Genomic DNA, 15,878 nt, shown 5'->3' with positions numbered 1-15,878 from the left:
GTCACCCTGAATATATCCAACGACACCACAAAATTCCCAGGCTCCATTGAATGATGGAATGCAGGGTCCCCCTCCCGAACCGAGGAACCCTTAAGAATTTGTTGAAGGATTCGAGGTTGAGAATGTCCTGGTAAGACCCATTGGGTGTCTGTACCAGAAAGAGGATGGAGTAATACCTCGTTCCCCTTTGGGGCAACGGAATAGGTACTATAACTCCTGCCTGGAGCATAGAGTGTAACACCCTAAAAAATTACAGGGCCTTGTCCTGAATTGACAGAAGACCTGTAACGAAAAACCTTCTGGGAGGCTTTTACCGGGAGGAAAGGACATACCTTCAAGAAAATACTTCTCTTACCCCAGTGTCCGTGGTGGTCAGACACCAGCACTGGGCGAACTCGAGAAGCCGGCCTCCAACTCTGGGGGCTCCCGAGAGGAGGCCCGTCCCGTGAGGCTGAAGGCTTATAGTCCAACTTGGGAGTAGGACGTCTTGTACTCCAAGCCTGTTCTTATGGCTGAGCAGATTTCCTGGCTACTGACTGTCTTGGAAAGCTGTATTTTAGACTTACCCTGGCCTCACAGGGCCGAAAAGACAAAGTCCCAGACCCTGATGGGACTGTAGCCGATGGCAGACACGCAGACGTAGCTGCTGCCTGCAGGGCCACAATTGCGTCCAGACGAGGGCCAAACAGGACTTGTCCCGTAAAAGGCAAAGCATTCCAAATGGAATCTGCGTCCGCTTTCCAAGAGCGCAACCACAGGGAGCGGCAAGCCGCTACTGCTGCCGAGGAGATTCTGGAAAGGAGTAGACTATATGTAAGACCGTCTCATTATGAACGTGGCAAAGTCTCTGAGAATTTGCCACTATCCACCTGCTCTGCTGGAGAGTCAGTGTGCAGAGATCCAGTTACCTACTCAGAGTTCCATGGCTCTGGCCCCCCAGCACACGGCCATAGCCGGCCTGGAAGCCCCTCCAGCAAGGGAATATTGATTTTAGATATATTTGCACCTTGCAATCTGGAACCTCCTTCAAAGAGGACCTGGAGGGCATGGGCAACGTAGCACTCCTCACTAGGCGTGTAACATGAGAATCTACCCGTAAAGGTAACTCCCATTCGGAAATGTAATTATCCGCAAAAAGGGGTATGCAAAAGGTCAACCGTTTTTGAGGCTGGAACCGCTTACCCGAATTTTCCACGCCTCCTCTAAATGATCCACCTGACCAAATAGAGGAATTACAGTGGCAACACCCTTATCCTTAAAGAAGGCATATTTGGATTTAGCCACGGGGGATATGTAATAACCAAAGCCGCACGGACTGCCCGTAGAAGGCCAGGTATATAGACTTTAGACCCAGACTACGCCTCCTTTGCACTAAGGGGCTCGTGTCTGAAAAAGTCAATAATGTCACCGTCATCAGACGTCATGTCTTTACCCGTCTGAGACCCGAAAGGCCGTTTAGAAGGCCGAAATGGTGACTCCCCCTGTAAAACGTCCTTCAGGTGCTATACCATTTGGACAATAAATTCACCCACACAGGCTCCTGCGAGACCTGGGGGGGCGAAAAACAGGATACACTGGGGTACCATCAACTGTCCAGGGACCCCTGCATGTGATGAGACCACCACAGGCTGCGATAACCCCTTGGGGAAACGCAGGGGGCGTTGCCCACAAAGGCTGTAAGCATCTTAGCCAGCCGAGGGCGGTCCCCTTTTTTGTGCAGGCACAGTGACAGAAATGGGGCGTGATATATAATACAACATGCCCTCCATAAACCCTCAGCGTCTACATATCCCTCCGCTAACTGCACATGATATCAGTACATTATAGCTGGAAGAGGATATCCTCATTCACTTTCCGACATGAGGAGTGTGAACGGAGCGTATGTGACCTCTCACACAGAAAAACCACGTTTACTGTGAAGTAATAAACACCCTGCGACACCGCACCGCAAGGGCTGTAGCAGAAGAACAGGGATAGGAAAAGGCTGACAGTCAGAAATGAAAGTACAGGCAAACAGCACTAGCATTTAAGTCACATACAATGCACAGATAACATCCTGCATTACAAGCACTGCGATCAACTACACAGACCAGAGCCTGGTAGGAAACAGTGCTGCATACACTGACCTTAATTGAAGGAGAGGTATGCGGGGGACCCGGACCGCAATGGCATCTGTATCAGCTTCCAGCAGCGTTTGCCATCCCCAGCACATGTAGTGAGAAAATGGCCACCGAGGAGCAGAGAGAAGGCAGGGCACGGGGGAGGAGCGCTGACACAGCCCGCTCAGACCGCTGTGGAATGGCACTGTGCAGCGGGGGAGACGCCGGCTGTGAGACAGGGAAGGCATTCTCCCCTGGCGTGCTATCAACCCCTGGGACGCCGCGCTGTACCGCACATGCTGCGGTCCGCTGTCCCTGGTGGTCTAGTGGAAGGCGCAGGATCAGTACCTGGCCCCACGCGCAGCCGGTCCCCAGGGAGCCCCCTGCCTGGGGACCAAACAGGACTGTGTTACCGGCGGGTGCCCACCGCGGGACCCCGCCGCTTACCTTGTTCCCCGTGCATCCGGCCACAGTCCAGGTAGCCGGGGATCACCGCTAGCTGTGACCCCAGCTACCTACCAGCATCCCCGGATCGGTACCGGCGTTCTGGTACCGGCGGGGTGTAGGAGTGACAGCATGGACGTCAATACTGACTGTCCTATGCTGGAGCACTCTAGTTGTGCAGCCACAGCTGCGAAGAAATATTCAGGGGCCTTAAAAAGACCCCCCTCTGTACGGTGCGACTGGTCCGGCCAGGCACCTACGAAAGCTGAGTGGCCTGAGGCTCGGGGGCAGGGTATAGGAGAGGGACCCCAGTGCATCCTGGGAGGCTGAAAATTTAACTCTGTGGTGCCTGGATGTCTGCCACCATCGCCTATACCCCAAGGTATCCTGTGGATACCCTATGGACCCTGAAGTAGAAATACTGGTTAATAAACATTTCTATCACACTATGCCATATATTTCAATAAAAAAAAAATATTCAACTACTTCCAACACATGACACTTTCTAATACGAAGCAAGACCTAATAGGATACAATAGTGTCCGGGTGCTGTATTTATCCTTTACATCAGTGTTTCCCAAACCTTCATGAACCACGGCGCCCCAGAGAGTATCAGTATTATTTTTTCACGGCACCCCTAGGCCAGAAGTTTCTTATTGAGAAATTCATAGGAATATGATTACAGTAAGTAAAATGTGCTAATATGTCATCCTTAGGGTCAGTTATGTGCTGGTGGACAAGGTCGCGCTCCTGTTTGTCCACATAGTTTATGATTGGCAGCCACTAGCTCTGGTTTAGTCTATCACATGGACCATAAATAATTTGATTTGATCCTGGACCACCAACCCATGGCCCCCCCTGCATGTGCCCCGTGGCACCCAGTTCGGGAACTGCTGCTTTCTACAATTGTCTGGATCATATAAGTAACCGGACTCTTTGGGAAAACAAAATGAGATTTACCATCAGTTTAATTTCCTGGACAAACTCCACGGCAGCCCTACGTGTGCGGGATAAACCCCCAAGTCAGAGGGGTAGAGACAGAACTAAACAGCCCCATAAGGTATATACTGTGACTGCTATGTGAGTCCTACTACACTAACGGGACGTTCCCAAGCACAACACAAGAGAGGGCAGGTTCACCCCTGTCTGACACAGACAGCGCAAAGGGATCATTGTACTGAAGAACTACTTCAAGGGTTTTCCATCCAAACTGAGCCCCCCCGCAGAAGACGCCCCATACAGATGATAAAGGCGCGGATTCAGAGGTGGGGGCAGATAAGAGCGCCGCAGCGTCTATTGGCGGGCGACCGTCTGCGACTTTATGCAAATGCCGCTACAAACTCTTCCCTGGGGAGCAACAGAAGAAATGTTGTGGCGTTCGGTCACAACAGCGCATACACCGCCAGATGCGGCTGACGAAATATCGGATCTTGATTTCAGCATGTCCAACAGACTGATAATTACTGATCGGTCGGGGCAATACATGGTGCAATTATCGGCCCCATCAGCTGGCTGGACAGGGTACACCCAACGTATGTTGGCTGTGACAGAGAGATGGAAATAGAATCTCCTCACTGATAGAAGGAAATGGAAACGACCTGAGGTAGGAAAGTAACAATGAGGCCTGTGTCCCCCCCGGAACAACTCGGTGCACTACAAAAACAATGCTTACGCTGCTGGGAGACGGGAACAAGGACACCAAGGTACCAAAGAGTCACGCTATAGGGGGCGATGGAGAAGTCACCCAAAAGCAGACTGTGCTAGATAAATGACAGATAGAAAGCTTATGGGCAACTAATCCACTTTATCGCTCGCCAAGGCTTGATACTGTACATCTCCCCCTATATTCCACCCAGAGGGGTATTCTCCCGTCACTATTCAGATGACTAAGTAGCTAATCCATTCGTCTACGGCTGATGTGGCGACAGAAACGAATAATACTTTCTGAGTATACATTTTGGAAATACAGATGTGTCCTTATACATCTAGCCTCAATACGCCACGTAGCCTGACTTGCTTGGCGTGAGTGAGCCGCCAGGTCCCGTACGTCTGTTTGCCGAAAATATGTCTAAGGGCCGTATTCAATTAGCGGTGAAAACGTCCGTTTTTTCGCCATTGGCGAAAACGCCCATTTTTCATAAAAAATGGATGAAATTTTTGCCAAAACAATGGCAAACAGGCGAAAATGGAGAAAAAAAAAAAACTGGAGAAAAGTTTTCACCATCCCCAGACCGAGAGGAAGAAAAAAAATTGCAAAATCCCTATTTTTGTCAAAAAATTGGGGGATTTCTTTCAGAACCCTTTGGACACCCCTACCCAATTATAAATTACCCCAAAAAATGATAGTAAGTTGCGTACTGTGGCAAAAGTACGACCGCGGAAATTTTGGGTGAAAATAAATAAATAACAAAAATTGTTGGCAATAGAAAGGTATTTTTGTTTCCCCAGGAAATTACTGATCCACTAAAATTGGGGGTACGCTAAAATGGGTGCAAGTATATTTTTGTGTCGTAAATATGCAATTTTAAAAAACTTAAAAAAAAAAACGCCTGCTGCGACAGCGTGTGATGTTTTAAAACACTTGACGCATCAATATCGCATCAAAAAATCAGACCCAATACGTTAAAACCATTTTCAACTATTTGTTTTCTTTCTACAAGCAAAATTTGCGCTGTCGTTTTTCACCAAAATACACAACTTATGAATGTTTTTTGGGGGTAATTTATCATTAGGGGGAAGGGGGTGTCCAAAGGGTTCTTAAAGAAATCCCCACTTTTTTTGCCAAAAATAGGGATTTTGCATCTTTTAATTTTTTTTTTACCTCCTGGTCTGGGATGGAGAAAACTTTTCTCCATTTTTTTTTTCTCCACTTTCGTCTGACGTTATTTTTTTCTCTTCCAAAAATTTTGCCGTTTTCCCCCCTGAAAAATGTCAGTTTTCGACGATGCCCCCCCCCCAAAAAGTACATTTTTGCCTTTAATGGAATACAGCCCTAAGTCGCAATGCGATGTGACTAGGACGCACAAGCAGACTGTGCTAATTTGAAATGTATATGAAGTACTACGGAACTCAGTCGCAAGCAGAGTCTCACATGACCTGGGGCGCCGAGAGGGGCTTTTTGGCTCAACTGCAGCAAAGATGTGTAAAGACACAACTGTATGTGTATACGTCTAAGCTGTCACTAATAAAATGTGATGCTCTACCCCTAGCTTTGTCACGGCTACCTCACGGAACCTCCTATTGCAGAACAGAAATTGTTTGGGGCCTCAGCGTCGTTTACTTGCTCTGTGAAACATTTCCCGCAATCCGAGCACTGGACGGACTTCCCGCATTTCTCCCGCACGTGGATCTTCTGATGTTTCACCACAGCCGACTTGTGCTTAAAATACTTCCCGCACTCGGGGCACGGAAAGGGCTTCTCTCCCGTGTGAAACCTCCTGTGTCTAATGAGAGCCGACACCTGCGTAAAACATTTCCCGCACTCGGTGCACGGAAACGGCTTCTCGCCCGTGTGCGTTCTGTGATGCTTCACCAGGTCTCCTTTGCGGGTGAAATCCTTTCCGCATTCCGAGCAGGAAAAGGGCTTCTCGCCGGTGTGGATCCGCTGATGCTTGATGAGGTAGGATTTCTGGGTAAAACATTTCCCGCAGTCGTCACATAAAAATGGCCGCTCGTCGGTGTGAGTTCGCTGGTGTGTGAGGAGATTTGCCTTCTGGGTAAAACATTTCCCGCATTCAGAACAGGGGAATATTTTATTTACTTTTTGAGCTGTATTAAGTCCGACGGGATCCGGTTTATCAGTGGAACGTTCCTTATGGCTAGAGGGGTAGGATGATACAACTGCACTGAGACTAACTGGATGGATGTTTGTTGTGTTGTTCACTACAGAATCCCATGTGATGACATTATCTTCTATTTTACAGCCTGAATATAAAATTATATGTCCCTCCGAGATTTTCCTGCTGCTGGGTCCGTCTGCTGGGAATCAAATAAATGTTTCAATTACATTGTTTTCTTACAATGGGGTGAAATTATTCAGCATTTCCATACTAATACTGACTTCATGTTATTATTTATCATCACTTAATTACAATTACAAATGTACAAATAATATCACATTTTAATGACAGCTGAGCATAAACCGTAATTATGTAACGAATCAAATATAGATTGGAAACCACCAGAGAGTGTGGGGAGGAGACTGGTCAGATCTCTGGGCTGGTAACACACAGTGACATGATGTGAGGAGGAGAGCAGGAGTATAATAGGGGCTGATGGCTCCTGATGTATGAGATACACCAGAGAGTGTGGGGAGGAGACTGGTCAGATCTCTGGGCTGGTAACACACAGTGACATGATGTGAGGGGGAGAGCAGGAGTATAATAGGGACTGATGGCTCCTGATGTATGAGATACACCAGAGAGTGAGGGAGGAGACTGATCAGATATCTGGGCTGGTAACACACAGTGACAGGATGTGAGGAGGAGAGCAGGAGTATAATAGGGGCTGATGGATCCTGATGTATGAGATACACCAGAGAGTGTGGGGAGGAGACTGGTCAGATCTCTGGGCTGGTAACACACAGTGACAGGATGTGAGGAGGAGAGCAGGAGTGTAATAGGGGCTGATGGCTCCTGATGTATGAGATACACCAGAGTGTGTGGAGAGGAGACTGGTCACATCTCTGGGCTGGTAACACACAGTGACATGATATGAGGGGGAGAGCAGGAGTATAATAGGGACTGATGGCTCCTGATGTATGAGATACACCAGAGAGTGAGGGAGGAGACTGATCAGATATCTGGGCTGGTAACACACAGTGACAGGATGTGAGGAGGAGAGCAGGAGTATAATAGGGACTGATGGCTCCTGATGTATGAGATACACCAGAGAGTGTGGGGAGGAGACTGGTCAGATCTCTGGGCTGGTAACACACAGTGACATGATGTGAGGGGGAGAGCAGGAGTATAATAGGGACTGATGGCTCCTGATGTATGAGATACACCAGAGAGTGAGGGAGGAGACTGATCAGATCTCTGGGCTGGTAACACACAGTGACATGATGTGAGGGGGAGAGCAGGAGTATAATAGGGGCTGATGGCTCCTGATGTATGAGATACACCAGAGAGTGTGGGGAGGAGACTGGTCAGATCTCTGGGCTGGTAACACACAGTGACATGATGTGAGGAGGAGAGCAGGAGTATAATAGGGGCTGATGGCTCCTGATGTATGAGATACACCAGAGAGTGTGGGGAGGAGACTGGTCAGATCTCTGGGCTGGTAACACACAGTGACATGATGTGAGGGGGAGAGCAGGAGTATAATAGGGACTGATGGCTCCTGATGTATGAGATACACCAGAGAGTGAGGGAGGAGACTGATCAGATATCTGGGCTGGTAACACACAGTGACAGGATGTGAGGAGGAGAGCAGGAGTATAATAGGGGCTGATGGATCCTGATGTATGAGATACACCAGAGAGTGTGGGGAGGAGACTGGTCAGATCTCTGGGCTGGTAACACACAGTGACAGGATGTGAGGAGGAGAGCAGGAGTGTAATAGGGGCTGATGGCTCCTGATGTATGAGATACACCAGAGTGTGTGGAGAGGAGACTGGTCACATCTCTGGGCTGGTAACACACAGTGACATGATATGAGGGGGAGAGCAGGAGTATAATAGGGACTGATGGCTCCTGATGTATGAGATACACCAGAGAGTGAGGGAGGAGACTAATCAGATATCTGGGCTGGTAACACACAGTGACAGGATGTGAGGAGGAGAGCAGGAGTATAATAGGGACTGATGGCTCCTGATGTATGAGATACACCAGAGTGTGGGGAGGAGACTGGTCAGATACCTGGGCTGGTAACACACAGTGACATGATGTGAGGGGGAGAGCAGGAGTATAATAGGGGCTGATGGCTCCTGATGTATGAGTTACACCAGAGAGTGTGGGGAGGAGACTGGTCAGATCTCTGGGCTGGTAACACACAGTGACATGATGTGAGGGGGAGAGCAGGAGTATAATAGGGGCTGATGGCTCCTGACTCCCCCCACAGGGCTGATACTTTGTCCTCATTAGTCTGTAATGACAGAGGAGGGTGTAGGATAAGAGATGGCTGTAGTGACAGAGGAGGGTGTAAGATAAGAGATGGCTGTAGTGACAGAGGAGGGTGTAAGATAAGAGATGGCTGTAGTGACAGAGGAGAGTGTAGGATAAGAGAGTGCTGTAGTGACAGAGGAGGGTGTAGGATAAGAGAGTGCTGTAGTGACAGAGGAGGGTGTAGGATAAGAGATTGCTGTAGTGACAGAGGAGGGTGTAAGATAAGAGATTGCTGTAGTGACAGAGGAGGGTGTAGGATAAGAGATTGCTGTAGTGACAGAGGAAGGTGTAGGATAAGAGAGTGCTGTAGTGACAGAGGAGGGTGTAGGATAAGAGAGTGCTGTAGTGACAGAGGAGGGTGTAGGAAAAGAGAGTGCTGTACTGACAGAGGGGGGTGTAGGATAAGAGATTGCTGTAGTGACAGAGGGGGGTGTAGGATAAGAGATTGCTGTAGTTACAGAGGGGGGTGTAGGATAAGAGAGTGCTGTAGTGACAGAGGGGGGTGTAGGACAGTGACAGAGGTGTAGGATAAGAGAGTGCTGTAGTGACAGAGGAGGGTGTAGGATAAGAGATTGCTGTAGTGACAGAGGAGGGTGTAGGATAAGAGATTGCAGTAGTGACAGAGGAGGGTGTAGGATAAGAGATTGCTGTAGTGACAGAGGAAGGTGTAGGATAAGAGATTGCTGTAGTGACAGAGGGGGGTGTAGGATAAGAGATTGCTGTAGTGACAGAGGAGGGTGTAGGATAAGAGATTGCTGTAGTGACAGAGGAGGGTGTAGGATAAGAGAGTGCTGTAGTGGCAGAGGAAGGTGTAGGATAAGAGATGGCTGTAGTGACAGAGGAGGGTGTAGGATAAGAGAGTGCTGTAGTGACAGAGGAGGGTGTAGGATAAGAGATGGCTGTAGTGACAGAGGAGGGTGTAGGATAAGAGAGTGCTGTAGTGACAGAGGAGGGTGTAGGATAAGAGATGGCTGTAGTGACAGAGGAGGGTGTAGGATAAGAGAGTGCTGTAGTGACAGAGGAGGGTGTAGGATAAGAGATGGCTGTAGTGACAGAGGAGGGTGTAGGATAAGAGAGTGCTGTAGTGACAGAGGAGGGTGTAGGATAAGAGATGGCTGTAGTGACAGAGGAGGGTGTAGGATAAGAGAGTGCTGTAGTGACAGAGGAGGGTGTAGGATAAGAGATTGCTGTAGTGACAGAGGAGGGTGTAGGATAAGAGAGTGCTGTAGTGACAGAGGAGGGTGTAGGATAAGAGATGGCTGTAGTGACAGAGGAGGGTGTAGGATAAGAGAGTGCTGTAGTGACAGAGGAGGGTGTAGGATAAGAGATGGCTGTAGTGACAGAGGAGGGTGTAGGATAAGAGATGGCTGTAGTGACAGAGGAGGGTGTAGGATAAGAGATTGCTGTAGTGACAGAGGAGGGTGTAGGATAAGAGAGTGCTGTAGTGACAGAGGAGGGTGTAGGATAAGAGATGGCTGTAGTGACAGAGGAGGGTGTAGGATAAGAGAGTGCTGTAGTGACTGAACAAAGAGAATATGTGACTTTTTCGGTATTTAATGTTTAACACTCACCTGAGCAGATATCTATCGGGGTTTCCTCCTCCTTACACTGCTTTTCACATCCATTATAAATGTTTTCTTCTTCCTCTATAACTTCAACTTTAAAATCAATGAGGTCTTCACACTACATAGCCCACAAATAAAAAAAATATCACATTTATTAACAGTTGATTTCATGAATTTGGATTAAGCAGAAGATCAGGGTATAAAAGTCATAAGGTATCAATACAATTTATAAAGTGTAGAGACATTTGTATTTGGCAAGACCTTGAATTCCACCTACCTGATCCTCCTGTGGGACACTGTGATTCTCCCCTATATGATCCTGGGAATAAAGAGGACGGGGACATCTCTCTGGGGTATTCCTGTTACTGGCCCCATCTGTAGGAGACACACAGTGACTGATTACACTGTATATATGTGATTATCAGATGATGTGTATATAGGTGGCCCCATAGCTGCTCTCCCCATTACAATAAATGACAGTCTCCTCTTACCCAGTGATGTGAGGGGCCGGTGATTCTCCATCATCACGTCCTTGTACAGACCCCTGTGTTCCTCTATATACTCCAACTCCTATATGGAGAAATAGACAGTGACGTCCTCACACCTTATAGGAGCCTGACGCACACAATGATACAGTCATCACCCAGACACATCCCATGGTGTTACTGTATAATGTCCCATTCCCAGCAGTCACCTCTCCAGTCATCACCCAGACACATCCCCTGGTGTTACTGTATAATGTCCCATTCCCAGCAGTCCCCTCTCCAGTCATCACCCAGACACATCCCTTGGTGTTACCGTATAATGTCCCATTCCCAGCAGTCACCTCTCCAGTCATCACCCAGACACATCCCCTGGTGTTACCGTATAATGTCCCATTCCCAGCAGTCACCTCTCCAGTCATCACCCACACACATCCCCTGGTGTTACCGTATAATGTCCCATTCCCAGCAGTCACCTCTCCAGTCATCACCCAGACACATCCCTTGGTGTTACCGTATAATGTCCCATTCCCAGCAGTCACCTCTCCAGTCATCACCCAGACACATCCCCTGGTGTTACCGTATAATGTCCCATTCCCAGCAGTCACCTCTCCAGTCATCACCCAGACACATCCCCTGGTGTTACCGTATAATGTCCCATTCCCAGCAGTCACCTCTCCAGTCATCACCCAGACACATCCCTTGGTGTTACCGTATAATGTCCCATTCCCAGCAGTCACCTCTCCAGTCATCACCCAGACACATCCCTTGGTGTTACCGTATAATGTCCCATTCCCAGCAGTCACCTCTCCAGTCATCACCCAGACACATCCCCTGGTGTTACCGTATAATGTCCCATTCCCAGCAGTCACCTCCCCAGTCATCACCCAGACACATCCCCTGGTGTTACCGTATAATGTCCCATTCCCAGCAGTCACCTCTTCAGTCATCACCCAGACACATCCCCTGGTGTTACCGTATAATGTCCCATTCCCAGCAGTCACCTCCCCAGTCATCACCCAGACACATCCCCTGGTGTTACCGTATAATGTCCCATTCCCAGCAGTCACCTCTCCAGTCAGTAGCTGAATGATCTTGTTGGTAAGTTCCAGGATCTTCTGGTCATTGTGTCTCTCATGTATCACTGAGTGAGGTGGAGGCACCGTGATGAGGCTCTGGTTTCTGATCAGCCCTCTTTTTCTGAATGTCTTCTTCACTACTGTGTAATCCTGTATATTAAGACACAATTGTAAACAGACCTAATATAACATCTTGTTAGGCAGTGTACATGGCAGGTGAATATACAACTTGTCAGAAACTAGGCACATATGCTGTCGATTAGAGGAATACAAATCTCGAGGTAAGGTCGGCTCTGTAAATGTGCGGAAATATAAAAATATTTGGTATGAATTATTTTACCATTGTGCTATCAAATCTGCTTCATACCTATGTGTCATTACAGAACCCAAAATATCTTAGCCTTTAAATATTTCCAACCCATATTCATTCCAATGTCACACTCAAACAGTTTTTTTCTTCAGTCCATCTGTTTTGGTTAAAATGTAAATTCCTCAATATGAGATTCTCCAGTCAGGTTCCTGTGTTAGTAATAGAGATAAGAGTGATGTCACTGTGACACTCCCAGACTCCCTCACCTCCCCAGTCATGTCCCTGTGTTAGTAATAGAGATAATAGTGATGCAACTGTGACACTCGCAGACTCCCTCACCTCCCCAGTCAGGTCCCTGTGTTAGTAATAGAGATAATAGTGATGTCACTGTGACACTCCCAGACTCCCTCACCTCCCCAGTCAGGTCCCTGTGTTAGTAATAGAGATAATAGTGATGTCACTGTGACACTCTCAGACTCCCTCACCTCCCCAGTCAGGTCCTTCTGTTAGTAATAGAGATAAGAGTGATGTCACTGTGACACCCCTAGACTCCCTCACCTCCCCAGTCAGGTCCCTGTGTTAGTAATAGAGATAAGAGTGATGTCACTGTGACACTCCCAGACTCCCTCACCTCCCCAGTCAGGTCCCTGTGTTAGTAATAGAGATAATAGTGATGTCACTGTGACACTCCCAGACTCCCTCACCTCCCCAGTCAGGTCCCTGTGTTAGTAATAGAGATAATAGTGATGTCACTGTGACACTCCCAGACTCCCTCACCTCCCCAGTCAGGTCCCTGTGTTAGTAATAGAGATAATATTGATGTCACTGTGACACTCTCAGACTCCCTCACCTCCCCAGTCAGGTCCCTGTGTTTGTAATAGAGATAAGAGTGATGTCACTGTGATACTCCCAGACTCCCTCACCTCCCCAGTCATGTCCCTGTGTTAGTAATAGAGATAAAGGTGATGTCACTGTGACACTCCCAGACTCCCTCACCTCCCCAGTCATGTCCCTGTGTTAGTAATAGATGATGTCACTGTGACACTCCCAGACTCCCTCACCTCCCCAGTCAGGTCCTTCTGTTAGTAATAGAGATAATAGTGATGTCACTGTGACACTCTCAGACTCCCTCACCTCCCCAGTCAGGTCCTTCTGTTAGTAATAGAGATAAGAGTGATGTCACTGTGATACTCCCAGACTCCCTCACCTCCCCAGTCAGGTCCCTGTGCTAGTAATAGAGATAATAGTGATGTCACTGTGACACTCCCAGACTCCCTCACCTCCCCCGTCAGGATGGAGACAATCTCCAGGGTGTGATGTAGTATCTTCTCCATCATGTGATTCCTCTTCTTGTCCATCATATGGTATGTAACACTGGGGCCTGGTCTTCGTGGAAATTAATCTGTGTGATATGACATCTGTAGACGGAGATAAAGTGAATATATGTAACATTACAGCAGCCATCACACATTTTAATTGTGTGTTTATTTAAATAAACAGTCGAGCACCTTTTAAGCTATTTCCTACAAATCATTATCTCTTTTAAAGAGACTCTGACGGGTAAACAGATATGGCTGCCAGACACACACACACCTACATAGCTCTTAGCATGGCATGTTATGGCAGGGGGGAAGAGGAGGAACACATCAAAGTGTGGATAGAGCTCAGGAGGGACATTACAAAAGCACCCTGCTCACTACGTTATGTGCCCTCTACCTGTGGCTGCCATGACTCTTCTCCCCTAAGTTTTGTCTAAATGATAACGTGGCCAAACCTATACCACATATAATAAGGACTGGAGTACAAAGAGGAATCAACTAGATTCCTAGCATCGGCTTTCCCAAACTCGCTTGAGCCCATGACCGAACGTTGTCTTTTACAATATTCCCCGGGAAATTCCTGCACACCCGGACAAGGCTTACCCTTGTTGGCGTGTAGACTACCAGAGGTGGGCTGGGGACTTTGGTGAAGGGAATATTATGGACACCTAGCTTGTCTGATGCTCCTTGTCCCTCTCGCCAATTCTTCCAAACAGTTACATCACGGAATCGGTATGATTTACCGCCGGAAGCATGGCCGGCGGTTCGAATCCCGACACCAGCATCCCGGCAGCAGTGAAAATCCTGAACGTCTTAAGGTAAGTATTTGCTAACCTATTCTATTCCCTAACCCTCCCTTAGGAGTGCCTAACCCTAACCTAGCCCCCCAGTGCCTAACCCTAATCCCTCCTCTAAGTGCCTAAACCTAACCCCTTCTTCCAAACAGTTACATCACGAAATCAGTATGATTCACCGCCTGACGCATGGCTGGCGGTTCGAATCCCGACACCAGCATCCCGGCAGCAGTGAAAATCCCGATCGTCCTAAGGTAAGTATTTGCTAACCTATTCTACTCCCTAACCTACCTCTCCAGTGCCTAACCCTAATCCCCCCTCTAAGTGCATAAACCTAAGTCCCCCGAAGGGGTGCCTAATGCTAACCCCCCCCTTCCCCTAGCATAAACCTAACATAGGTTAGGTTTAGGGATCCCGGGGGGGACTTAGGGTTAGGCACCCCCCTGGGATCCCTAAACCTAACCTAAAAGGCTATCCGTGCTCGGCGTCCCTTCGATCGGGATGCCGGGCGTCGGTCTCCCAGCATATGTCTAATGACAGGTGTTGGGATTTCGATGCCTATCTTTAGACCCTTGCCGGGATTAGACAGTCGGGAATCTGGCGGTCAGGATTAGGTCCGCCAGCTTCCCGACTGCACACCTTACATCACTATGCATTGCCACAGCTCTCTGCATTTATACAGCTCACTGTGAGAACTGAAGATAGCAGCTGAGGCGGACAACGTAGAACGGGTTTAAGGCATTTCAGAACAACCCTCCAGGGAATCGGGGAGGGGAACATTCTGAGACCATCTTAAGGTGTCAAACTTCAAGAAAGCCAACTAATCCAACAATATCTAAACGGTTAGCAAAAATAGAACATATATTTATGGGGGGCTGGTTTATGATATTAAAAAAAGTATATATATATATATATATATATTTACTGCACTACATTGTCAGACACCAGGCCAAATGGCAGCGGGGATCAAATAGAAGGACAACATCTTGAATGGCTATATATAGCTCAGGTTCATACAGCTTTTGCTAAGCCTGAATCTTCATATTTGGACCATTGCAGCCCTAAATCCTGGGTCTTTCTGCATGCCGCAGAGGAAATCACATGCAGCAACTTCCTTCCCAGTTTCTCTGATTTGGCGGCGCCCGCTGGCAGTACTAGAGGTCCTGTAAAATTCAGCCGCTGCCTTATGCATGGGGACAGGCAGCCGGTACCTGGTGCGTGGAACTTTCCTTTTGCGCCACAGGTAGAAGCATGTGAGCACCTGCACCTCCTATACTCACCCGAGTAACTGACAAGATGTTATGTGGATACACTAATCTGCATGATAAATCTGTGCCATTTTACACACACATATATATATATATATATATATATATATATATAATGCATAGATGCACATAAGCTGCTGAATGGGACTTTATGGGAAAATTAATAATCACAGCCAATGAACAATAGCCAGTTGCAATGATTCACTTTGACTGGTCACTATTTATATCATTAGGCTTCACCATATATACCCATGCTAAGTCACAGACATGTACTATGCCCTTGTAAATGTTATTACCTGCTGCCAGTCACATTAAAGTGCTCCCTCTCTGCTTCTCACCTCTGTCCCGGAAGATCTTACTAGCTATTTCCTGTTTGTGCGTTCCACCTGACTTCCTGGTTGTGCGGGCCACCTG

At 47.9% G+C, this 15,878-nt stretch overlaps 1 protein-coding gene across 2 annotated transcripts; it reads right to left on the bottom strand.

Annotated features, from left to right (window-relative positions):
* Nucleotides 1–5,375: 5,375 nt before the first annotated feature.
* LOC148506440 (gastrula zinc finger protein XlCGF66.1-like) lies at nt 5,376–15,813 on the bottom strand. Of its 2 annotated transcripts, none has more exons than XM_088446779.1 (7): nt 15,761–15,813; nt 13,364–13,501; nt 11,765–11,923; nt 10,704–10,782; nt 10,490–10,587; nt 10,219–10,330; nt 5,376–6,521 (listed from the first exon to the last, which is right to left on the bottom strand). In XM_088446779.1, the coding sequence occupies exons 2-7, from the start codon at nt 13,442–13,444 to the stop codon at nt 5,764–5,766; spliced, it is 1,287 nt and encodes a 428-aa protein (XP_088302905.1). In that variant the 5' UTR covers nt 13,445–13,501; nt 15,761–15,813; the 3' UTR covers nt 5,376–5,763. The 2 variants fall into 2 exon arrangements, with proteins under 2 accessions (XP_088302905.1, XP_088302907.1); XM_088446781.1 differs by having other exon boundaries at nt 5,376–6,518.
* Between the last annotated feature and the right edge of the window lie 65 nt (nt 15,814–15,878).

The sequence above is a fragment of the Taudactylus pleione genome, unplaced genomic scaffold (genome assembly GCF_031769625.1).
Source record: "Taudactylus pleione unplaced genomic scaffold, aTauple2 ptg000404l, whole genome shotgun sequence".
NCBI lineage: Eukaryota > Metazoa > Chordata > Amphibia > Anura > Myobatrachidae > Taudactylus > Taudactylus pleione.
This window is presented reverse-complemented; position numbering and strand designations above follow the sequence as displayed.

Excerpts from the sequence above, each read along its gene's own strand:
- LOC148506440 (XM_088446779.1), bottom strand. The coding sequence starts at position 13,444 with ATGATGGACAAGAAGAGGAATCACATGATGGAGAAGATACTACATCAC. Across the intron at positions 10,588-10,703 it reads CCGGCCCCTCACATCACTGG|ATGGGGCCAGTAACAGGAAT; the intron begins GTAAGAGGAGAC and ends TGTCTCCTACAG. Across the intron at positions 10,331-10,489 it reads GTGTCCCACAGGAGGATCAG|TGTGAAGACCTCATTGATTT; the intron begins GTAGGTGGAATT and ends TGGGCTATGTAG.